Below are 26860 nucleotides of genomic sequence, written 5' to 3'. Positions count from 1 at the left end.
TGCGTTGTTACGGATCCGGCAGGCATCTCCGGCAACGGAAGTGCATGCCGGATCCCAACAACGCAAGTGTGAAAGAGGCCTTATTTGTATCTTCATTTATAACCTCGTCTACGTTCTCATTCACCCCCGCAGCCAACTGCACATCATTACCCACAATCCCATTTACAACCACATTTGCATCCATATTTGTATTTGCATCAACCTTTATTTTTCCAACTGTATCACCTTTCACTCCCCCTGGACTGGTCGGGTTCCCTAAAGAGACCGCAGTATCACTGGGGGCGGGCCCCGAGGAGCCCCCCGCAAAACCCGCAGGGGACTCCCCATCTCCCGCACCCCCGACTGCCTCCATGATCTGCACAGTCCTGGGATGCTCGACCATAGTGTTCTCCCTAGGTTCCAAAGTCTTTACACCTTCCAATGATTTTAATGGTCTTTTCACAATTTTGACAGTTTTATCAGTTTCTAATGTTTACTTTTCCTCTTTCTCAGCACCACCACCTTCAACCTTGTCCGCAATCATCACATCCTTGTCCGCCCACCTCACCTGCTTATCCACCACACTGTTTGGGGTTTTACCCCCTGCGCTTCTTGTGACCACCCTACCACTACAGGAAAGGAGGGCACCTCCCGTCACCATCTTAGAATCAATCTCCCGCACTGTTTGACCCGATTCCACTACAGGAACCGGGCTGGGCACAGCAGCGGATTCAAAAGGCACAAATCTAAGCACTTCTTCTTTCACAGTTTGTTTTCTCCTTTCTGATTTTCACCAACTCATCCTCAGGGACCTCCTCACCCCCAAAATACAGTCTGCCCACCGGGGACTCCAGCTGCCTGACTTCCACCATAAGCCTTCCCCCAGACCCGCTTTCATCCCCGGAGACAGCCGCAATCAGGTCTGAGGGGTCCCCCTGGCCACAAGGCAGAGAGTCCGCCTCCGAATCCTGTGTTCCAGGTACCACCTTCCCCTGGCTCCCAGCCTGCTGCCCTGACAGACTGGGGCCAGGCGTACCGGATAGTCCAGACATACACTCAAATCTGCAGTCATTCCTGAATTTTTCCAAAAATAGGCTGCCATTTTCCTCAATGGCTACCCTCTTCTCCTCCAAAACCGCGATTACCTCCTCCAACTTCACCAGTCTGGAGGAGAGGATTGCCTTCTTTGTCTTAGGTGCCATTTTCTCTTGCATTTTTACATTTTTATACTCCATATTAAGTCTTTTTAATTCCCTGTTGACCTCCTCATGCATGTTGAGAAAATATGCTATTCGGGAGGAAAAGGTTTCTGAAGACTCTTTAGGGCCCAAAATACCCCAATTAAGCAGTCTCTTAGCCTCTGGGCAGGAAGTACCCCCGACGACAGGCTTCTTTATAGTAACTTTGTCGCCGGGCCGAGGTACCGACACAGACATACCACATGCTGAATCACCTACCTCAGCCTCTGGCCTCGTCACCTTCTCCGCGGCCTTCCCTGTATCCCGTCCCACGGTCCGTCCGGGAGCTTGTCCAGCCACTGCACTTTTCATTTTCTCACCCGCTGCTTGTGTAGCAGTGGGCCTTTCCATAGCATCCTGCTTTCCCGAGTGCCGATTCAAATTGTCCAGAAAGGAATCCATAGAGGATCCCAGGCTGGTTGCTCTCCTGGGACCCCTCCGGACCCCACACGGTACTCCATTGGGCTTACTGCAGGGATCGCGGCCGCTCCTAGTAGCAGGGCCCCTCCTGCCCGCGGCACTTGCGGGGCTGCCCTCCATTGCTTGCGGCCGCTTTCTGCGGTGTCTTCATAGGCACATCGTCGTCCACCTCCAGTAGCGCCGAGGTATTTTAAGCCCAGGTCTCCAGTCCTGGAGGCCCTCCTCTCCACTCGCGCATCTCCGCCGCGGCTGCCGACATGTGGTGATGAATGCCGGCAGCCGGACGCCCGGGGATCCATACCGGGAGAAACCGCCACCCCCTGGGGAAAGGGTAACAATTCCCCCGGCAAACAAAGCCCTGGTAAGCCTCCCGGACCTCACACAGACACACAACAGGAAACAGGAACAGGAAAGGAACAGTAGCTCCTCCAACCACTTCTCCTGTCCTGTATACTGGGTGTAATCCTTCCTGGGTTCCTTGTAATTTTACCTTATCCAGAACCCCATCAGACCTCAGATCAGATGGAAAAGAATATTATCTTTATTTAAGAACTATCTTACTCACTTCAGGGCAGACTCTCACGCTCTATCCCTGCTGGGGCCTGGGCTGGGTCGTGACACAGTGCTGTGCTGCTGCCCGCGCTGCTCCTGGTCTCGAGAGGGCGCACATGTGACCTGACTGCGTACAGCGCGTCAGGTCAAAGTGCGCGCTGTACGCAGCCAGTCAGGCAAGCGACTGAGCAGAGACCAGCGGAGAGGCCGAGCCAGGAGGCAGAGCGGGGAGGGAGCACGTAAGTCAGTGGCAAGTGCTCACTACTTCCTCTGTCCTCCAGTGCCGGCCGGCAGCCCGGCAGGCGCGGCAGCAGCAGCGACTTGGTCAGTGGCCTGCCTGCCGCCCAGAGGCTGGGGAGCTGGCCTGCGCCTTGAGGCTGGAGCCTCCCCAGCCTCTGTGTCGGGCTGGCCCTGTATGGACACTGCACAGTACCACTTCTCCTTTATACTGGGTGTAATCCTCAGTATCTGCTCTTATTCTGTATATATGGACACTGCACAGTACCACTTCTCCTGTATACTGGATGTAATCCTCAGTATGTAGGTGTCTGTATCGTTGCTCTCTCCTGACTGTCTGATGCTGGAGACTCCCTTACATTAGTATAAATCTCTTGTGTCAGCAGCTGCCGTTGCCTCTTGTATTTTGCCGTTAATTCCATCGTGTTCGGCTGCGACGAATGTTTTACGACTCTAAATCCAATTTTGATTCTAAGCGCCGAGCGTCGGTCTGGACTCGAGATCATTGGCTGCTCACAATATAGAAGAATAATGGGATTACTGGAACGGGCGTTTAGTATTTTCACTCAGCGACGCATTTTCCTCCACTGTTGAACACAACGTTAATCCAGAGGCCGAGGCGATACAGATAACGGGATTACAGAGGAGGCAGATGTGAGAACTAGACGTCATTTCCAGCCGACAAGACAGTAACTGGAGCTAAACCATTAAAGGGGCTGATCGCAACACAAAGGCGCTAGTAAAGGGGCAGAACCTGAGGGCACCCTGTTTTATTGCCAAAAATTTGCATTATGCATGCTTGCAATCTTCTGCCATCCTGCCTGTGTTAGTGTCAGTCTTCACCAAAGTTCTGGCATTCTATTTATGAATCAGGATAAACAGGGCAAGGGATATGATTGACTACATCCCGATACTGGACAATTGTGCCCAGGGCACTGAAAGTGTTGAATCTAATGGCCCGTGCGTTCTGAGCAAAAAATTATAGCCCCCCCCTCCCCTTATTTTCCCTCTTTCGGTTTGGATTACACATTAAAAGAAAAAAAGCAGCCTCGGCCTCAGGTCACTCATTCTGCGCTTTCCGTTTTAATCTCTCACCAAAGTATTCGATCGATGTTAAGAAGCTTCTGAACGTCAAGGCCTTTGCTGTAAAAGAGGAAGAAAAAAAGGGTTAAAAAACTGACTTCTGCAAATAAAATTGCGTTCAGCCTCGTCTCACTGGATGACAGGCGACTAATCCTCAGGATCATGGAGGAGAAGCAGCGACTCCTGCTGAAGAAAATCCCACCAGGCCCCCCTAGTCCTCTTGTTTGGGGTCCAAGGGTTGTACTTACCTGAAGCTTCTTAAAGGGAAACTCTCACCAGGGAAGACTCTCTTCAGATTTGGGCAATGTCCTATCAGAGCTGACCTATTGGGTAACACTGGTCTCAGAGACAGGACTGGGTTATGTCTCCCACCTTGACCTTACTGGAAATAAAATAGGGTCAGGTTTATATATGAAGTAGAAAAATGCTGCAACTGCATGGTCCCCACTGTGTACAATCTGAGCAGCTGTGAGTGGGCGGGGCTGCACTGTGATTGACAGCATTGGACATATGGGTATGAGAGGAACACACAGCAGCAGTGAGTGAAGGATGATAAAACCTCCAGGCCCCCCAAGTACTTGCACAGAGGGGTGGACTGGGAACTTAAAGTGGCCCTGGAAAAAAACTAAAAGTGGTGTTGTAGCAGGGTTCAAATTGACAGAAGGCGGGGCAACACAAGTAGGCGGGGTCACAAGGTGGGGCAGCAATACCATAATGTAGCACAAGACACCGCCCCTGCAGAACCAAATACTGTATCACCAATGGTACAGGTATTTAATGCTGAGAGCACAAGATTGTTATGTACCCGGCAGGCAGCAGTGAAAAGGGGGTCATGTGGCTCCCCTGGACATCGGCCCACCAGGAAATTTCCCTGTAGGGTCTATGGCCATTCCACCCCTGTATGCTCATCTTATAATAGTTTAGACCAGGCATCAGCAACCTTCGGCACTCCAGCTGCTGTCAAACTACAACTCCCAGAATGTAGACATGCTCGGCTGCTCTTCTAGCTCCCATAGAAGTGAATGAAGCATTCTGGGAGTTAGGGTTGTTAGTTTCTGAAGAGCTGGAGTTCCAGAGGTTGCTGATCCCTGGTTTAGTCTCTAGCCCCCTAATGACTGGGGGTACGATTCATGATTACAGTGTGATTCACGCAATCTCCCTTCTTCTCCTCCAGCTGATTGACTACAGAGTGGAGTTCAGTAAATGGTGGCTCACAGAATTCAAGACCATCAAGTTCCCTTCGCAGGGCACCATCTTCGACTACTACATCGACCCGGAGACCAAGAAGTTTGAGCCGTGGTCGAAACTTATCCCCAAGTTTGAGTTTGATCCAGACATGCCCTTACAGGTCTGTTCCCTATACAGTTTTTTTTTTTCTGCATTCACATCCAAAGCTTAATCACATACTTGCTGATGGGAACCGTTAGAATACATGCACATGTCCAGGATTCATGTGTGGAGAATCCGCACTGAAATCCGCAGGGGTTCGCAGGCAAATCCGTGCGGTCAATCCGCATCAATTGGTGCGGATATGGTGCATATTTTCCGCATGTGTATTTTACTAAGTGAATGGCGAAAATCCAGTTAGGAAAAATAAAATAAATTGACATGCTGCGGATTTTAAAATACCCACCGAAAAAATCCACATTGTGTGCATTGAGAATTTCAAATGCTCATAGAATACAATGTACATGACCTACGGTGTGGAAGCCTTAGGCCTCTTTCACACTGGCGTGTGCGCTCCGTGGTCGTGCTGCGGCCCGCATTCTGCACGAGCACAGTCCGTGGGGTAGCCGCAGCGGATCGTAGACCCATTCACTTGAATGGGTCCGCGATCCGGCCGTTACTCAAAAAGATAGGATATGTTCTATCTTTTTACTAAACGGAAGTACGGGACGAAACCCCACGGAAGCACTCCGTAGTGCTTCCGTAGGGTTCCGTTCCGTGGTTTCGTTCCGCATCTCAGGATTTACGGACCCATTCAAATGAATGCGGTCCGCAATACGGCATCGGGGCGCACACGCCAGTGTGAAAGAGGCCTTAGGCCTCTTTCAGACGGGTGTTGCGAGAAAATGTGCGGGTGCGTTACGGGAACACCCGCGATTTTTCCGCACGAGTGCAAAACATTGTAAAGCGTTTTGCGTTCGCGTGAGAAAAATCGCGCATGTTTGGTACCCAAACCTGGACTTCTTCACAGAAGTTCAGGCTTTGGATCGGTGTTCTGTAGATTGTATTATTTCCCTTATAACATGGTTATAAGGGAAAATAATAGCATTCTGAATACAGAATGCATAGTAAAACAGCGCTGGAGGGGTTAAAAAAAAAAGAAAAAAAAATTTAACTCACCTTAGTCCACTTGATCGCGCAGCCGGCATCTCCTTCTGTCTTCATCTGATCTCTGTGCAGCAACAGGACCTGTGGTGACGTCACTCCGGTCATCACATGATCCATCACCATGGTAAAAGATTATGTGATGGATCATGTGATGACCGGAGTGACGTCACCACAGGTCCTATTGCTGCACAGAGATCAGATGAAGACAGAAGGAGATGCCGGGCTGCGCGATCAAGTGGACTAAGGTGAGTTAAAATTTTTAATTTTTTTTAACCCCTCCAGCGCTGTTTTACTATGCATTCTATATTCAGAATGCTATTATTTTCCCTTATAACCATGTTATAAGGGAAAATAATAATGATCGGGTCTCCATCTCAATCGTCACCTAGCAACCGTGCGTGAAAATCGCACCGCATCCGCACTTGCTTGCGGATGCTTGCGATTTTCACGCAACCCCATTCATTTCTATGGGGCCTGCGTTACGTGAAAAACGCACAAAGAGGAGCATGCTGCGATTTACATGCAACGCACAAGTGATGCGTGAAAATCACCGCTCATGTGAAAAGCCCCATAGAAATGAATGGGTCGGTATTCAGTGCGGGTGCAATGCGTTTGACTCACGCATCGCATCCACGCGGAATACTCGCCCGTGTGAAAGGGGCCTTAAGGTTAGGGCTACACTGCAACTTTTTTGATTGATTGAGTTTAACTATTGAACCACAGCTGCAGTCCAAATGAATGCATTCAGTTGAATGCAACCTTGTGGACTGCAGCAGTGATTCAATAGTCAAAACTTAAAATCAATCAGTCGTGCTACAAAAAGTTGCAGTGTGACCCAGGCCTAAATCTGCACCACATACTTGCTGATTGGAATAGTTAAATCTGCAACTGATTGCATTTTTGCTGCATTCACATCCAAAACTTCCCCACATACTTCCTGATTGGAGTGGTCAAATCTGTAATTAACTGCACACCCCCAATCGATCAATATTATGTAGGACCACGGTGCTTGGGCAAGCACTGCAGTCTCTTCATGGGCCTGTGACGTGTCGTCCATCGGTCACACGGCCTAGGCCAGGGGTAGGCAACCTCCGGCTCCCAGCTGTTGTGAAAATACAACTCCCAGTATGCATACTTGCTCTGCTCTTCTAAGAACTCTCATAGAAATGAATGGAGCATGCTGGGAATTGTAGTTTCACAACAGCTGGGAGCCGGAGGTTGCCTACCCCTGGCCTAGGCATAGCTATAACCCATGCAAGAGAAGGGGATTGAGCTGCAATACCAATCACTGCCACTATACAATACACGGCGCTGTACTCAGTATGCAGTAAAGAGCCTGCAGTACCACAGTTGCTTTTATCTGTGGAGGTGCTAGGTGTCGGACCCCCACTGATCTGATATCCTAAGGGCCCTATTATACGGGCAGATAGAGAAGACCATTGTTGGGAGGGAATCGTTCCCTCTCGTTAATCGCCTGCTCGCTAGAGGAGGAGACCGCTGCTATTACATCTCAGTATAGAGATGGGTGATCACTAATGCCATCACTTGCCCCTACACTGTCTCATTGTTTGCCGGCAGCAGAGCGCCTATTACACAGAGCAATCTGCTGTCGGCAAACCAGGATTTTTTTAACATGTTTGCTCGTTCATCAGGTAACCGGCGGCAGTATTAGGCTAGGTCTACACAACGACATTTGGTCGCACCAATGTCGCGCGACAAGTTTTATAATGATAGTCTATGGTGTCGCACTGCGACAGTCGCAAAAAATCAATTCGAGATGGATTTTTCTGCGAATGTCGCGTTGCAGTCGCAGCATGTTGCATTGCGACACCATATCATTATAAAGATTGGTACAACAAAATATCGCACGACATTGGTGCAACAAAATATCGCGCGACAAATGTTGCAGTGTAGTTGTGCCCTATCTGTCGTGCGACTTATTGTCGTCGTGTAGACCTAGTCTTACACTACCAGATGATCGCTAACAAGCGTTAATACGAACTCTCGTTAGCGGTCAACTTAACGATAATCTGCCCGTTATTAGGTCCTCAGTACCTAAGTCCTGGTCAAGCCCTTTAATTAGGATTTCTGCACACACTTCATTACACTACAGCAGAGCATGCTCAGGACAGACACTGAATCAGCAGGGAGCAACAGTGAAATGTGAAACGTCTGCAAGCCGAGAGCTAACCTGCAGCCAGCGGAAATATAAATGCAGCTCTGAATGTGACTGTAGCATACAAGGAATGAAAGAGCATTGCTGTTGAGTATGAGCACTCCGCCAGGTGACCCCGGCCTCAGCTCTGCTGCCAACTCTGCGCTGCTGATACACAGCACATTATTCTCAATGGGGAAGTGATTTTGAAATCTGATTGTATATAGAAAACAGAGAGGCCAGCGCACAATACAGCTGCGTCTCGCTTCTATCATCCTGCAGGCCGGCTAACTGCTGCTGAAAGCGAGACGATGAAACAACAGATTCAGACGCATGACTATTGTGTGCGGAGCAGAGAGCTAAAAGATCTATCTCCCCAACCACCACTGTCTGCACAGAGCCCTGTCACAGACGTGCCTTCTTCTTGTCTAGATGCAGAGTGGCCGGGATTTTATGTCTATATCCCCTCATTTCTCATGTCTCATTCACACTATCGAATAGGCGATCAAAGATGGCCGCTGCAACAGTAGGAGCATATGACCTGTGTGGGGTGTCCTGTGTGTAGAGCAGCGGGCGCCGGCTGCCAGGGAAGCCGCAAGGAACAATTCCAATAATAAATGGAGCATTATAAACTGCACCTATTGCATTCACTCCAAGACCAAGTGTTCATTTACTAACACCATTACAGGTCTGCTCCATTCACATCCAAAGCTGCATTCCCAGTGCCAAAAACCATGCCTACAAGAGCATCCAAACACCTTTTAAAGAGGTCATCTAGTGTAAAGCTCTTCAGTTTTCTGAAGTACTTTGTGCTTTGTTCCTCACCATTCAAGACCTCTGCTTGCTGTCAGTGCATTCTTAGCTTTAGGCAGGGTGCTGCTTAAAGAGACCGGCTGTGTATGGAGACTTTTTAGCAGCGTCTCCCTGGGGAAGAAAACTACCTCACTAGCGCCACCTTCTGGAAGTGGCTTCCTATGAGTCAAAAGGAAAACTGGTAAAAAAAAAACATATTTTGACCGCTTTTTCCGTCGCTTGCTTGGAAGGATTCAGACCCAAGTCATCGGACAGATAAGGGGTTAACTTTTATTTGCAGAGTAGTCAACGCGTTTCGAGGGCTGGATTGCCCTCTTCTTCAGGACTGTATACACTTACACGATACCTTGATGTCTCCTGTCCTTTTTCACTGCTCCTTTACAGACAGTTCCTATTAGTCAAAGTCTAATAACAAGCCGTGGGACATGACAAGCGAAAGTAGCCAGGCCTGATATCCATCCGCAGAGAGCTGTTTCGGGTGCTTGCCCCTCATCAGTACTGCATCCAAGGCTTCACACACCCTGTCAGCCAGAATCCTACTCCGTACTGATGAGGGGCAAGCACCCCTATTTTCCCTTGTCATGTCCCAAGGCTTGTAAAAAAGGTTGGACTTTGACTCATAGAAAGCCACTTCCACAAGGTGGCGCTAGTGAGATAGTTCTCTTTCCGTGGGAGACACCTCTTTCCATATTCCATACTTACAACCTCAAAGCTGCACTTCTTACACTTTGTATCTCCTGATTTTTTTTAGGCTTGTTTGGTTCACACCACTGAGACCATCCGAGTCCGCTACTTCATGGACAAACTTCTGGAGAACAAGAGGCCTGTAATGCTGGTGGGCAACGCAGGCACTGGGAAATCCGTACTGGTAGGAGAGAAGTTATCATCTCTGGACCCTGATGAGTATCTAATCAAGAATGTTCCCTTCAACTACTACACCACGTCCGCCATGCTGCAAGGTAATGTCTGTGCTGTACCCCAATACCACTAGGTCATTTATTGTCTTTTGACCCAAAGTGCCAGCCAGTCCTCTACCCTTTTTTTTTATAAATCAGATATTTTTTTTTATTATAGACTATGTACACCTTTGGAGGCAATGTTTGTTTATGATTGTATTTTACTTATTTTTGGCTAAAAATCTTTTTTTCTATAGGTCTTTATTAAAAATATTGAGCCGTTCTGTCACAAAGACTTAACTATTTCTAGCTGTGTGACTGGTCCTTTCACTTTGTGCCGGTCATCTAATAAACCTTATCTCTAAACTACTGAGAGGTCATAAAAACGTATTTAAGCCGCATTCTTATCAGTAAGATAAGAACTGAGCTATAATGAGTGTTTATAATGTCAGAGATCAGAGATAAGGAGCCCGTCAGCTCTACAGATGACGGAAAAGACAGAAAATACACAGGCTGCTACTAGAGCATCTCAACTCTGTACAGAAAAAAGGACTCCATACTTTTAATAAAGACCAATTGAAAAAGTGATTTTTAGCTCAAAATGAGTACAATGCAATAATAATAAAAAAAATGCCCCCAAAGGTGTCCATAGCCTTTAAACATTTTTTCAATAAATCTACAAACATATTTTCTCTTCAAATATATTCCCTTCTCCATTCGAAGCACAACATTCACTCTGTTAACAAATTCAGAAGTGGCTGAATCTAAGACCGAGCAGTTGAAATATAAGAGGCTGTTGTCACGAGGGTGTCACGACCTATCGCTGACCCTGTTGTGCCTGGGGTCAGAAGGTTGCAGCGGGTGGCTACTCGCTCGGTTTCAAGAGATCGCTCCATGACCTAGTGGTGTGAATGGATTCCGGTCCAGGTTTTCCTACTTTGGTTTGCGATCCTTTTTGTCCCATTTAGGAATCTGTAGCTTTTCCTTTCAGATGTTCTCTGTCGGCTGCTCCCAGCTACTATATATTCTCCCTTTCTGCTTCCCCTGTTGCCAAATATAGACCTTCTGTCCAGATCTTCTATTCTGACCTCTGGTGGAGTTGGAGTTGCTGTAGAGGTGTTGGAACTGGTGCTGGATCTCCGGTTCTCTCCTGTTTGTTGTCTCCCTTTGAGGATTTGTGTTGTTTGTCCTTTCCCTGTTGTTACCCTAGGTGTCAGTGGTGAGGACTAGTGCTCCCACCACCCTACTCACTACCTAGGGCTTATTTCAGGGTAAGCCAGGGACGAGGCACGTGATCGGCGTACAGGTAAGCAACCCGTCTAGGGACATCAGGGCAGCCAGGTGCCAGTGCTAGGCGAGTTAGGGGTCACCACTCCTCCCTCTCCCTAGTGAAAGGGTTCTCCCCTTCCCTCCCCTCTGCATCGCACGTCTGTTATCTGCAATATCAGACGTGATATCTGTATTCTTAAATTTGATTGGGTCCCAGACACAAGATCCTAAAATACCTAATATACATGTTTAGGTCCAAAGGGAACATGTATCCGATTAGCATCCCAAGTAGTACTCGTGACCCCGGTCCAAAATTCAGATAGTCGTGGACACTCCCACATCATGTGGTGTGACAAATATTAGGCCTCAAAAACCAACAATCTGGGTGTAAGAGCTAGCACTTCATTCCATTGATCCACAGGTACTACCACCTCCCCTGTAGAATCACTAAGTAGATGTTTATAAATCACAGATATAAGACTTTTCGTATTCCCCTGAGACAGTGGGGCACATTAAGTATTTGCGCCTGTTTTTAGTTTTAAAAAATGTTGTTTTAGACAATCTTAGGGTCCATTCACACGTCCGTAGTGTATTGCGGATCTGCAATACACCAGGCCGGCACCCCCCATTTTTGTGTGGAGCCGCAGCCTGGAAGTTCGGGGCCGAAGCCTGGAAGTTCGGGGCCGAAGCCTGGAAGTTCGGGGCCGAAGCCTGGAAGTTCGGGCCCGCACTTCAGAAATGCGGATGCGAAGAGCACATAGTGTGCTCTCCGCATCTCTTCCAGCCCCATAGGAAATAAATGGGTCTGCACCCATTCCCGATATTGCGGAACGGATGCGAAACCATTTGCGGACATGTGAATGGACCCTTATTTTTTTTAGCTGCATTTAATACTGAAATTGCGCCTGTTTTAGAGGCTTTTACACCACGTTCACCTATTTTGATCATTTAGACTAATTCAGAAGTTTTCTAACCTTTGCGACTTTTTTTTTTTACAACCTATTTATGTAGGTTCGCCTTTTATTGCTCCTGAATTTGGTGCAAAAACAGTCTAATTTCTGCTCCACTCCAGGGCTGACGTACTGTTTGAGTATTGAAGTGCGACTTTTTTTTGGCATTAAAAGTCTCACTTTCCAGGAGACGTGACTTTTCCCCACAAAGTTGCGACTTTTTTCATGTGGAAATAAATTAGACCAGTCTAAGTAAATATGAACCTGTCGTACTGGAAATCAACCACCAGAGGTCAGACTAATACCAATATGCCCGGTCTAATTCATCAACGGCTGCGCCACTTTTAATAAATACTCAGCAAGACAGACAAATGAAATACACTTGACTAAATTTACGCCTTGATAAATGTGCCCCCCGTCCTTCTGTATCTGATGCAAATATACTACTCCCTTCTCCCATGGGGAGAACCCCTCCAGATGGAATATTTCTGTCAGGTTAGGGTTACACCACAATGGAGTTGCTTGAGTAAAACCTTCCACTTGTAGTAAGTCTCTGAAACTGCGCCACACCCTGCACAGCAAGGAGAGAGTCGGAAGCAGTTAGACCACCTGTCTCCAACAAGGCAATAGGGACCCTTTGCCCTGTAATATGGGACACTAGCTTCAATGTGGGACCCACGCTAGGAAGCTGGCACCACCCCTTTAAATGTTGTATTTCAGAAGCTATAAAATAAAGCAAGGGGTTCGGGATGGAAAGTCCGCCTGAATCTGATCCTCTTTGGAGAGTCTCTAATTTAATTCTAGCCGGACGTCTCCTCCAAATTCAAGTCCTAAATAAAGCTTGAATCTTAAAAAAGATCCTCTGAGGGATCCACACCAGGGAGTTGTGCAGGACGCACCATTTTAAGGAGATTACTTCTTCCCACCGCCGTCATGGGTGACTTGCACCAGGTATTGATTTTGACTACAAAACTAAGCAGAAGTGGGTCAGCATTTCCCGGGATCAGAGGATTTATTAATGCCTACACCTGTAATTGCACAGTGGATAATGAGAAGTCAGGAGGGACGAGTTCCAGTGGAAGAAGGATTGATGGTGAGGACCGGCCTAGTACCAAAGTCTGCAATAAGGGACATAAGGGGGAGAAAGGATATTTTGAAATCCCCAACATAAACTAGCATATCGTCCGCGTATAGAGAAATGTACTCCTCGCACACCCCTGCAGGAAAACCGAGGAGATGCGGGGAGGACCTAATTAAACACGCTAGTGACTTAATAGCAGTGGAGGAGAGGCGGGAGAGGACAACCTTGTCGAGTACCCCTCTCCTGTCTGAAGTACTGCCATTAGCCCACATCCTAGCTGCGGGAAGCTGATATAATAGTTCCACCCAGGAGAGAAAGACATTCCCAAAGCCCATGGCCCTCAACACTGCCCATAGATATTCCAATTCAACGGCCTTAGACGCGTCTAAGTGAGAGGATTGGCTGACAACCAGTAGTCTCAGAATATTAATAGTCTCCTTACGTTGACCGAGGTAGATTTATCAAGCATAAAGCCGGCTTGGTCCTCATGTATAATGGTCAGGATCACCCTTTGAAGTCTATTTGCTAGAACTTTGGCTAAAATCTTAACATCCGGTGTGAATAAAGAGAGAGGTCGATACGAGTCGGGGTGTGTTGGGTCTTTCCCGGGCTTGTGCAGTACATCAGTGATCGCCCCGCTCAGGGAATCTGCAATACTCTCTCCTTTAAAGCCTCGTTAAACACCATCAATATTTAAGGTAACAAAATATCTTTTGATTTTTTTAAAAACTCCACGAGGAGTCCATCCACACCAGGGTTTCATTATGGGACCTTTTGGGCGTCAGTGTCATTATCCTGTACCCCAAGTGTCAGTGTCATTATCCTGTACCCCAAGTGTCAGTGTCATTATCCTGTACCCCAAGTGTCAGTGTCATTATCCTGTACCCCAAGTGTCAGTGTCATTATCCTGTACCCCAAGTGTCAGTGTCATTATCCTGTACCCCAAGTGTTATTGTCATTATCCTGTACCCCAAGTGTCAGTGTCATTATCCTGTACCCCAAGTGTCAGTGTCCTTATCCTGTACCCCAAGTGTCAGTGTCCTTATCCTGTACCCCGAGTGTCAGTGTCATTGTCCTGTACCCCGAGTGTCAGTGTCCTGTACCCCGAGTGTCAGTGTCCTGTACCCCAAGTGTCAGTGTCCTGTACCCCAAGTGTCAGTGTCCTGTACCCCAAGTGTCAGTGTCCTGTACCCCAAGTGTCAGTGTCCTGTACCCCAAGTGTCAGTGTCCTGTACCCCAAGTGTCAGTGTCATTATCCTGTACCCCAAGTGTCAGTGTCATTATCCTGTACCCCAAGTGTCAGTGTCATTATCCTGTACTCCAAGTGTCAGTGTCATTATCCTGTACCCCGAGTGTCAGTGTCATTATCCTGTACCCCAAGTGTCATTTTCCTGTACCCCGAGTGTCAGTGTCATTATCCTGTACCCCAAGTGTCAGTGTCATCATCCTGTACCCCAAGTGTCAGTGTCATTATCCTGTACCCCAAGTGTCAGTGTCATTATCCTGTACCCCAAGTGTCAGTGTCATTATCCTGTACCCCAAGTGTCAGTGTCCTTATCCTGTACCCCGAGTGTCAGTGTCCTTATCCTGTACCCCGAGTGTCAGTGTCCTTATCCTGTACCCCGAGTGTCAGTGTCCTTGTCCTGTACCCCGAGTGTCAGTGTCCTGTACCCCGAGTGTCAGTGTCCTGTACCCCGAGTGTCAGTGTCCTGTACCCCAAGTGTCAGTGTCCTGTACCCCAAGTGTCAGTGTCCTGTACCCCAAGTGTCAGTGTCCTGTACCCCAAGTGTCAGTGTCCTGTACCCCAAGTGTCAGTGTCCTGTACCCCAAGTGTCAGTGTCCTTATCCTGTACCCCAAGTGTCAGTGTCCTTATCCTGTACTCCAAGTGTCAGTGTCATTATCCTGTACCCCAAGTGTTATTGTCATTATCCTGTACCCCAAGTGTTATTGTCATTATCCTGTACCCCAAGTGTCAGTGTCATTATCCTGTACCCCAAGTGTCAGTGTCCTTATCCTGTACCCCAAGTGTCAGTGTCCTTATCCTGTACCCCGAGTGTCAGTGTCCTTATCCTGTACCCCGAGTGTCAGTGTCCTTATCCTGTACCCCGAGTGTCAGTGTCCTTATCCTGTACCCCGAGTGTCAGTGTCCTTATCCTGTACCCCGAGTGTCAGTGTCCTGTACCCCGAGTGTCAGTGTCCTGTACCCCGAGTGTCAGTGTCCTGTACCCCAAGTGTCAGTGTCCTGTACCCCAAGTGTCAGTGTCATTATCCTGTACCCCAAGTGTCAGTGTCCTTATCCTGTACCCCAAGTGTCAGTGTCATTATCCTGTACCCCAAGTGTTATTGTCATTATCCTGTACCCCAAGTGTCAGTGTCATTCTCCTGTACCCCAAGTGTCAGTGTCCTGTACCCCAAGTGTCAGTGTCCTGTACCCCAAGTGTCAGTGTCCTGTACCCCAAGTGTCAGTGTCATTATCCTGTACCCCAAGTGTCAGTGTCATTATCCTGTACTCCAAGTGTCAGTGTCATTATCCTGTACCCCAAGTGTCAGTGTCATTATCCTGTACCCCGAGTGTCAGTGTCATTATCCTGTACCCCAAGTGTCATTTTCCTGTACCCCGAGTGTCAGTGTCATTATCCCGTACCCCAAGTGTCAGTGTCAGTATCCTGTACCCCAAGTGTCAGTGTCATCATCCTGTACCCCAAGTGTCAGTGTCATTATCCTGTACCCCAAGTGTCAGTGTCATTATCCTGTACCCCAAGTGTCAGTGTCATTATCCTGTACCCCAAGTGTCAGTGTCCTTATCCTGTACCCCAAGTGTCAGTGTCCTTATCCTGTACCCCGAGTGTCAGTGTCCTTATCCTGTACCCCGAGTGTCAGTGTCCTTATCCTGTACCCCGAGTGTCAGTGTCCTTGTCCTGTACCCCGAGTGTCAGTGTCCTGTACCCCGAGTGTCAGTGTCCTGTACCCCGAGTGTCAGTGTCCTGTACCCCAAGTGTCAGTGTCCTGTACCCCAAGTGTCAGTGTCCTGTACCCCAAGTGTCAGTGTCCTGTACCCCAAGTGTCAGTGTCCTGTACCCCAAGTGTCAGTGTCCTGTACCCCAAGTGTCAGTGTCCTTATCCTGTACCCCAAGTGTCAGTGTCCTTATCCTGTACTCCAAGTGTCAGTGTCATTATCCTGTACCCCAAGTGTTATTGTCATTATCCTGTACCCCAAGTGTTATTGTCATTATCCTGTACCCCAAGTGTCAGTGTCATTATCCTGTACCCCAAGTGTCAGTGTCCTTATCCTGTACCCCAAGTGTCAGTGTCCTTATCCTGTACCCCGAGTGTCAGTGTCCTTATCCTGTACCCCGAGTGTCAGTGTCCTTATCCTGTACCCCGAGTGTCAGTGTCCTTATCCTGTACCCCGAGTGTCAGTGTCCTTATCCTGTACCCCGAGTGTCAGTGTCCTGTACCCCGAGTGTCAGTGTCCTGTACCCCGAGTGTCAGTGTCCTGTACCCCGAGTGTCAGTGTCCTGTACCCCAAGTGTCAGTGTCATTATCCTGTACCCCAAGTGTCAGTGTCCTTATCCTGTACCCCAAGTGTCAGTGTCATTATCCTGCACCCCAAGTGTTATTGTCATTATCCTGTACCCCAAGTGTCAGTGTCATTCTCCTGTACCCCAAGTGTCAGTGTCCTGTACCCCAAGTGTCAGTGTCATTATCCTGTACCCCAAGTGTCAGTATCATTATCCTGTACCCCAAGTGTCAGTTTGTCATTATCCTGTACCCCGAGTGTCAGTGTCATTATCCCGTACCCCGAGTGTCAGTGTCATTATCCCGTACCCCGAGTGTCAGTGTCATTATCCTGTACCCCGAGTGTCAGTGTCATTATCCTGTACCCCAAGTGTCAGTGTCAATATCCTGTACCCCGAGTGTCAGTGTCATTATCCTGTACCTCGAGTGTCATTACCCTGGACCCCGAGTGTCAGTGTCATTATCCTGTACCTCGAGTGTCATTACCCTGGACCCCGAGTGTCAGTGTCATTATCCTGTACCTCGAGTGTCATTATGTTTTACCACCAATCTCAGGGTCTCTTCCGGTACCCTAGTTCACATGTACACTAAAATGACAATATAGGCTTTATGTCCTGCTCAACACCCCCCCCCCCCCCCCCATACGAGTGACAGCTCGGCTTCTAAGGCTTCTTCATTCAGTGATTTCTTCCTTATTTCAACTCTTTGCACAAATGTAGGTTAAGGTCCCAAATGAGGAGCGCACCACATCCTCAGCTCACAGCGGGCACCAGGTATCTGCTTAGTCTGTGCTTTTTGCTTCATTCTGCAGATCTGAAACTTAGCCGCAATATTCTTTATGAGCCCCTGGCAGACATACCACTGCCTTAATTTAGAGCGCGCTCATGTTACTGTCTGGAAGAACATCACACACTCGAGAGGCAAAGAAAGCCTGAACTTCACAAAAAAATCATAATTACATTCAATTTGCTCAACAAACAGCAAAAACCGAGCCACAGTTCATTAAAGCAGAATCTCATGAGTCCAACAAGTCACCGGTCTCCTGTCTTAATTCACAGCTCTGAGGAAAGGTCAAAATCTACACTTGGAATATGTTTTTCATCTCATTTGGTTCATGTTCTTCTTATCAGCTATTCACTGTTATATTCAAAAGTATGTTAAAACTACAAGATTCAACCAGAATATGACTATTATAATACTGCTCCTATGTACAGGAATATAACTACTATAATACTGCCTCCTATGTACAAGAATATAACTACTATAATACTGCTCCTATGTACAAGAATATAACTACTATAATACTGCTCCTATGTACAAGAATATAACTATACTATAATACTGCTCCTATGTACAAGAATATAACTACTATAATACTGCTCCTATGTACAAGAATATAACTACTATAATACTGCTCCTATGTACAAGAGTATAACTACTATAATACTGCCTCCTATGTACAAGAATATAACTACTATAATACTGCTCCTATATACAAGAATATAACTGCTATAATACTGCTCCTATGTACAAGAATATAACTGCTATAATACTGCTCCTATGTACAAGAATATAACTACTATAATACTGCTCCTATGTACAAGAATATAACTACTATAATACTGCTCCTATGTACAAGAATATAACTACTATAATACTGCCTCCTATGTACAAGAATATAACTACTATAATACTGCCTCCTATGTACAAGAATATAACTACTATAATACTGCCTCCTATGTACAAGAATATAACTACTATAATACTGCCTCCTATGTACAAAAATATAACTACTATAATACTGCCTCCTATGTACAAGAATATAACTACTATAACACTGCTCCTATGTACAAGAATATAACTGCTATAATACTGCTCCTATGTACAAGAATATAACTACTATAATACTGCTCCTATGTACAAGAATATAACTACTATAATACTGCTCCTATGTACAAGAATATAACTACTATAATACTGCTCCTATGTACAAGAATATAACTACTATAGTACTGCCTCCTATGTACAAGAATATAACTACTATAATACTGCTCCTATGTACAAGAATATAACTACTATAATACTGCCTCCTATGTACAAGAATATAACTACTATAATACTGCTCCTATGTACAAGAATATAACTACTATAATACTGCTCCTATGTACAAGAATATAACTACTATAATACTGCCTCCTATGTACAAGAATATAACTACTATAATACTGCTCCTATGTACAAGAATATAACTACTATAATACTGCTCCTATGTACAAGAATATAACTACTATAATACTGCCTCCTATGTACAAGAATATAACTACTATAATACTGCTCCTATGTATAAGAATATAACGATGAGTATTAGGCAGTGTTAAGTATTTTTGCAGTAAGTAAATTATTTTCTATTCTAAATATGTTCTTGGATTTTGTACCGTTTTTTAGGAGAAAACATATCATTAATATTATTTTAGATTCGCTCTGCGGTTGTGTTCAAACTCCATCATTATAAGACCGTCCTATAGTGATCTGGTTCAATCATGACGTTGTCTCCCTGTCCACGCTCCAGACTTCCTGTACATGTAAGGCTACTTTCACACTTGCGTTCGGGGCTCCGCTTGTGAGTTCCGTTTGAAGGCTCTCACCAGCAGCCCCGAACGGATCCGTCCAGCCCTAATGCATTGTGAGTGGATGCGGATCCGCTCAGAATGCATCAGTCTGGCTCCGTTTGTCCTCCGCTCCGGACACCTGAACGCAGCTTGCAGCGTTCAGGTGTCCGCCTGGCCGTGCGGAGGCAAACGGATCCGTCCAATGTAAGTCAATGGGGACGGATCCGTTTGAAGTTGACACAGTATGGCTCAATTTTCAAACGGATCCGTCTCCCATTGACTTTCAATGTAAAGTCAAAACGGATCCGTTTGCATTATCATGAACAAAAAAAAAGGTTTCATGGTAATGCAAACGGATCCGTTCTGAACGGATCTAAGCATTTACATTATAGGTGCGGATCCGTCTGGGCACATACCAGACGGATCCGACCTAAACGCAGGTGTGAAAGTAGCCTTAAATAGAGCGATGCCCTGTGTGGTATAGACCGTATATACTAACGTCTTACAATATCTTCCTCTCCAGCCATCCTAGAGAAGCCATTGGAGAAGAAATCCGGTCGGAACTACGGGCCCCCGGGAACCAAGAAACTTATCTACTTTATTGATGATATGAACATGCCGGAGGTGGACACGTATGGCACCGTGCAGCCGCACACACTGATCCGACAACACATGGACTATGGCCACTGGTAATCAGCAATGTGCTGGTAATAGCATTCTGACTGCTCACAGCTGATGCACTGTTACAATGTATTACTACAGACAGTCCACAGCAGGAGCATGCCGCACTGTTTTGTCTTAGACTGCGGACACATTATACAGGGAGACATTATAACAAACTCATCAGCTGTGTCAATGAATGCATCATCATTAGCACAATCCTCTCTCCTGTCCTGATAGTCTGTTACAGTGTGTCAGTGCAGGTAAAATATATCAGTCTGGATCTTGGCTGTTGAGTTCTCAGATGATTGGGTAGACTTGATTCCGTACAACATAAAGTACCTTATTTTTCACTCTATAAGACGCACCTGCCCGTGAGATACACCTAGGTTTTAGAGGAGGAAAATAAGAAAAATCTATTTTTCATCAGACCAATGTTAATAAGACCATCAATCAGACCTCAGATCAGACACCCAATGTTAATAAGACCATCAATCAGACCTCAGATCAGACATCCAATGTTAATAAGACCCCCAATCCGACCTCAGATCAGACACCCAATGTTAATAAGACCCAACTCAGGCCTCAGCTCAGACCCCCAGTGTGAAAAAGACTCCCATTTAGACCTCAGATCAGAACCCCAATGGGAATGGCCCCCATTCAGACCTCAGCTCAGACCCCCAGTGTGAAAAAGACTCCCATTTAGACCTCAGATCAGAACCCCAATGGGAATGGCCCCCATTCAGACCTCAGTTCAGACCCCCATACTCACAGTAGACAAAAAAAAAAAAATCAACTTACCTCTCCTGCTCCGGATTCTGCCGCTCCTGGGATCCAGCTCCTGCTCTTTCTGCTGTGCGGTGACCTGTGCGCAGGTCACAGCACAGTGTGCGGAGCCCTACAGGAGAAGGCCAGGAAGCGGTGAGTACAGAGCCAGCACAGGGAGCGCTACAGTCACCGATCCCCGGTCCTCCTGTACTAATGGGTGGGTGTATCAGTATTTGCCCCATAAGACGCATTGACATTTCCCCCACACACACTTTGGAGGGAAAAATGCGTTTGTAGGGCGAAAAATAAGTTCTATTATATGTAGGGATGAGCGAATCGACTTCGGATGAAACATCTGAAGTCAATTCGCATAAAACTTTGTTCCAATACTGTACGGAGCATCCGAAGGCGATTCGCTCATCCCTAATTATAAGGTTGTTGATCCCGCAAACTCTTTCCGTAAACTGCACTAAAGTGTTTCACTTTCATTGTAGGTACGACCGGGCCAAGCTGGCCATGAAGGAGATAATGAACGTCCAGTACGTGTCCTGTATGAACCCCACCTCCGGCAGCTTCACCATCAACCCCCGGCTGCAGGTCAGATACTGCATCCTGCTGATCCACAGCTAGATATAGGGGTCAAACTGCTGGGACCCCCACTGATCATGAGAACAGGGGTTCTCTGTCCCCCATTTATTGGAGCGATGGTCGAGCAGGCGCACTACAAGTCCATACATTTTTATTGGATTGCCGGAGATAGCTGAGCGCCGTACTCTTCTGTCAGGATCAGAACATGATGGAAAGTGTAGTGCTGTATGCCTTTGTAAGACTTCATCACAGGATTAGATACACAGCTCAGCAGGCAGTATCACACAGGATAGGATTAGATACAGATCAGGCAGTATCACACAGGATAGGATTAGATACACAGCTCAGCAGACAGTATCACACAGGATAGGATTAGATACACAGCTCAGCAGACAGTATCACACAGGATAGGATTAGATACACAGCTCAGCAGACTGTATCACACAGGATAGGATTAGATACACAGCTCAGCAGACAGTATCACACAGGATAGGATTAGATACACAGCTCAGCAGACAGTATCACACAGGATAGGATTAGATACACAGCTCAGCAGACAGTATCACACAGGATAGGATTAGATACACAGCTCAGCAGACAGTATCACACAGGATAGGATTAGATACACAGCTCAGCAGACAGTATCACACAAGATAGGTTTAGTTACACAGCTTAGCAGACAGTATCACACCGGATTGGATTAGATACACAGCTCAGCAGGCAGTATCACACAGGATAGGATTAGATACACAGCTCAGCAGACTGTATCGCACAGGATAGGATTAGATACACAGCTCAGCAGGCAGTATCACACCGGATTGGATTAGATACACAGCTCAGCAGACAGTATCACACAGGAGAGGATTAGATACACAGCTCAGCAGACAGTATCACACAGGATAGGATTAGATACACAGCTCAGCAGACTGTATCACATAGGATAGGATTAGATACACAGCTCAGCAGACAGTATCACACAGGATATGATTAGATACACAGCTCAGCAGGCTGTATCACATAGGATAGGATTAGATACACAGCTCAGCAGACAGTATCACACAGGATAGGATTAGATACACAGCTCAGCAGACTGTATCACACAGGATAGGATTAGATACACAGCTCAGCAGGCAGTATCACACCGGATTGGATTAGATACACAGCTCAGCAGACTGTATCACACAGGATAGGATTAGATACACAGCTCAGCAGACAGTATCACACAGGAGAGGATTAGATACACAGCTCAGCAGACAGTATCACACAGGATAGGATTAGATACACAGCTCAGCAGACTGTATCACATAGGATAGGATTAGATACACAGCTCAGCAGACAGTATCACACAGGATATGATTAGATACACAGCTCAGCAGGCTGTATCACATAGGATAGGATTAGATACACAGCTCAGCAGACAGTATCACACAGGATAGGATTAGATACACAGCTCAGCAGACTGTATCACACAGGATAGGATTAGATACACAGCTCAGCAGACAGTATCACACAGGATAGGATTAGATACACAGCTCAGCAGACAGTATCACACAGGATAGGATTAGATACACAGCTCAGCAGACAGTATCACACAGGATAGGATTAGATACACAGCTCAGCAGACTGTATCACACAGGATAGCATTAGATACACAGCTCAGCAGACAGTATCACACAGGAGAGGATTAGATACACAGCTCAGCAGACAGTATCACACAGGATAGGATTAGATACACAGCTCAGCAGACTGTATCACATAGGATAGGATTAGATACACAGCTCAGCAGACAGTATCACACAGGATATGATTAGATACACAGCTCAGCAGGCTGTATCACATAGGATAGGATTAGATACACAGCTCAGCAGACAGTATCACACAGGATAGGATTAGATACACAGCTCAGCAGACTGTATCACACAGGATAGGATTAGATACACAGCTCAGCAGACAGTATCACACAGGAGAGGATTAGATACACAGCTCAGCAGGCAGTATCACACAGGATAGGATTAGATACACAGCTCAGCAGACCGTATCACATAGGATAGGATTAGATACACAGCTCAGCAGACAGTATCACACAGGATATGATTAGATACACCGCTCAGCAGACAGTATCACACAGGATAGGATTAGATACACAGCTCAGCAGACAGTATCACACAGGATAGGATTAGATACAGCTCAGCAGACAGTATCACACAGGATAGGATTAGATACACAGCTCAGCAGACAGTATCACACAGGAGAGGATTAGATACACAGCTCAGCAGACAGTATCACACAGGATAGGATTAGATACACAGCTCAGCAGACAGTATCACACAGGATAGGATTAGATACACAGCTCAGCAGACTGTATCACACAGGATAGGATTAGATACACAGCTCAGCAGACAGTATCACACAGGATAGGATTAGATACATAGCTCAGCAGACAGTATCACACAGGATAGGATTAGATACACAGCTCAGAAGACAGTATCACACAGGATAGGATTAGATACACAGCTCAGCAGACAGTATCACACAGGATAGGATTAGATACATAGCTCAGCAGACAGTATCACACAGGATAGGATTAGATACACAGCTCAGCAGACTGTATCACACAGGATAGGATTATATACACAGCTCAGCAGACAGTATCACACAGGATAGGATTAGATACACAGCTCAGCAGACAGTATCACACAGGATAGGATTAGATACATAGCTCAGCAGGCAGTATCACACAGGATAGGATTATATACACAGCTCAGCAGGCAGTATTACACAGGACAGGATTAGATACACAGCTCAGCAGACAGTATCACACAGGATAGGATTAGATACATAGCTCAGCAGACAGTATCACACAGGATAGGATTAGATACACAGCTCAGCACACAGTATCACACAGGATAGGATTAGATACACAGCTCAGAAGACAGTATCACACAGGATAGGATTAGATACACAGCTCAGCAGACAGTATCACACAGGATAGGATTAGATACATAGCTCAGCAGACAGTATCACACAGGATAGGATTAGATACACGGCTCAGCAGACAGTATCACACAGGATAGGATTAGATACACAGCTCAGCAGACTGTATCACACAGGATAGGATTATATACACAGCTCAGCAGGCAGTATTACACAGGACAGGATTAGATACACAGCTCAGCAGACAGTATCACACAGGATAGGATTAGATACACAGCTCAGCAGACTGTATCACACAGGATAGGATTAGATACACAGCTCAGAAGACAGTATCACACAGGATAGGATTAGATACACAGCTCAGCAGACAGTATCACACAGGATAGGATTAGATACACAGCTCAGCAGACAGTATCACACAGGATAGGATTGGATACACAGCTCAGCAGACAGTATCATACAGGATAGGATTAGATACACAGCTCAGCAGACAGTATCACACAGGATAGGATTAGATACACAGCTCAGCAGGCAGTATCACACAGGATAGGATTAGATACAGCTCAGCAGACAGTATCACACAGGATAGGATTAGATACACAGCTCAGCAGACAGTATCACACAGGATAGGATTAGATACACAGCTCAGCAGACAGTATCACACAGGATAGGATTAGATACACAGCTCAGCAGACAGTATCACACAGGATAGGATTAGATACACAGCTCAGCAGACAGTATCACACAGGATAGGATTAGATACACAGCTCAGCAGACAGTATCACACAGGATAGGATTAGATACACAGCTCAGCAGACAGTATCACACAGGATAGGATTAGATACACAGCTCAGCAGACAGTATCACACAGGATAGGATTAGATACACAGCTCAGCAGACAGTATCACACAGGATAGGATTAGATACACAGCTCAGCAGACTGTATCACACAGGACAGGATTAGATACACAGCTCAGCAGACAGTATCACACAGGATAGGATTAGATACATAGCTCAGCAGACAGTATCACACAGGATAGGATTAGATACACAGCTCAGCAGACAGTATCACACAGGATAGGATTAGATACACAGCTCAGCAGACAGTATCACACAGGATAGGATTAGATACAAAGCTCAGCAGGCAGTATCACACAATATAAATGTTGAGTCTTTTATGTCACTTCTTATCTAATATGAAGCATTGTGTTTGTCTCCCTGCAGAGACATTTCAGTGTGTTTGCGCTGTCCTTCCCTGGCACGGATGCCCTCTCTACCATCTACAGCACCATCCTGACTCAACACCTGAAGGTGGGCAACTTCCCTGCCCCCCTGCAGAAGAGCACGCAGCAGCTGATCAGCCTAGCGCTGTCCCTGCACCAGAAAGTCACCTCCACCTTCCTGCCCACTGCCATCAAGTTCCACTACATCTTCAACCTGCGAGACCTGTCCAACATCTTCCAGGTGAGCCTTGTGTCCTCGGAGCCTCCATCCTCTCTTTCCAGCGAGGCCATAAATGAGGAGTTGAGGTCTTACATGATACCGTGGTGTGATGGGGTGGGCACAGACATTACATGGAAACTCATTAGGGAGGTCTGGGCATCCAGAGATAAAATTCAGCTTCAGAGATAATGAGGGACGAACAGAGAAAAAAAAACTGTCATTACCATTTTCTAGATCTCTGGTTTAGTGCTCTCATTTAGAGAAACAAAATAAGAGTATTGCAGGTCTGATACCTTTTAACCCCTTCCAGACCAGCGCCGTAATAGCACGGTGCTGCGGGAAGGGACTTCCCGACCAGCGCCGTAGTACTACGGCGTACTGATCGGGCGGGTGCAGGAGCTGTTCCCGCCCGATCAACTGCAAGGGACCAGCTGTTCCCATTAGCCGGACCCCTGCTGTATGCACCGGCATCAGTGAAAACACTGATGCCGGCGCATTAACCCTCACTATGCTGCGGTCAGCGCTGACCGCGGGTTGTGTAGAGAGAGGGAGGGAGCTCCCTCCCCTTCCCCATTGGGTCCCCGCGCTGCTGTGATGGGGACCCTATGGCAGGGAAGGCAGCCCGATGCTATCCATAGGCATTAGGGCTTACATGGAAAGCAGCCTGTGAGATCCAGCCCCCAGTCAGTAATACACTTACAGACAATGCATTACAATACAGAAGTATTGTAATGCATTGTAGAAGGCATCAGACCCCCAAAAGTTGTGGAAAAAATAAAAAATTTAAAAAAAAGTTAAAATAAAGTTTTGCATAATAATAAAAAAAAAAATTTCAAGTAAAAGAAAATATAGTTTTTTGTTTTGCCATTTTCTGAGAGCCATATTTTTTTTAATTTTTGGGTGATTGTCTTAGGTAGGGTCTTATTTTTTGCAGGATGAGATGATGGTTTGAACTGTACCATTTTGGGCTAAATACGCTATTTTGATCGCTTAGTATTACACTTTTTGTGAGGGAAGGTGACCAAGAATGGCTGTTTTGGCATTTTTTTTTTTTTACTGCATTCACCTTGGTGGATCATGTGATATTTTTATAGAACCAGTCGATACGGACGCGGCAATACCTAATATGTATACTTTTCATTTTTTTCCTATTTTTTAAAAATTACTTAATTATAGGAAAAGAACGCTTTTTAATTCTGCATTTACTGTGTAAAACTTAATAAAAATGATAGAAATATTGAGTATCGTCACATCCGTAACAACTTGCTCTATAAAAATATCACATGAGATGCCCCCTCAGGTGAATGCTGTAAAAAAAATTTTTTAAAAAC

General features: G+C 46.3%; 1 protein-coding gene across 2 annotated transcripts in view; it reads left to right on the top strand.

The window, feature by feature from the left end:
- Positions 1-26860, top strand: part of DNAH9 (dynein axonemal heavy chain 9) — a 186428-nt gene that overhangs the window by 98893 nt on the left and 60675 nt on the right. For both annotated transcript variants that reach the window (XM_040434702.1, XM_040434703.1), the window contains exons 36-40: positions 4684-4857; positions 9563-9770; positions 19660-19825; positions 21059-21161; positions 25311-25550. In XM_040434702.1, coding sequence (XP_040290636.1) covers positions 4684-4857; positions 9563-9770; positions 19660-19825; positions 21059-21161; positions 25311-25550 — 891 coding nt within the window. The remainder of the gene's footprint in view (positions 1-4683; positions 4858-9562; positions 9771-19659; positions 19826-21058; positions 21162-25310; positions 25551-26860) is intronic.

The sequence above is a fragment of the Bufo bufo genome, chromosome 6 (assembly GCF_905171765.1).
Source record: "Bufo bufo chromosome 6, aBufBuf1.1, whole genome shotgun sequence".
In the NCBI taxonomy this organism is placed as follows: domain Eukaryota; kingdom Metazoa; phylum Chordata; class Amphibia; order Anura; family Bufonidae; genus Bufo; species Bufo bufo.
Note: the sequence above shows the minus strand (reverse complement) of the source record. Positions and strands in the feature narration are given on the sequence as shown.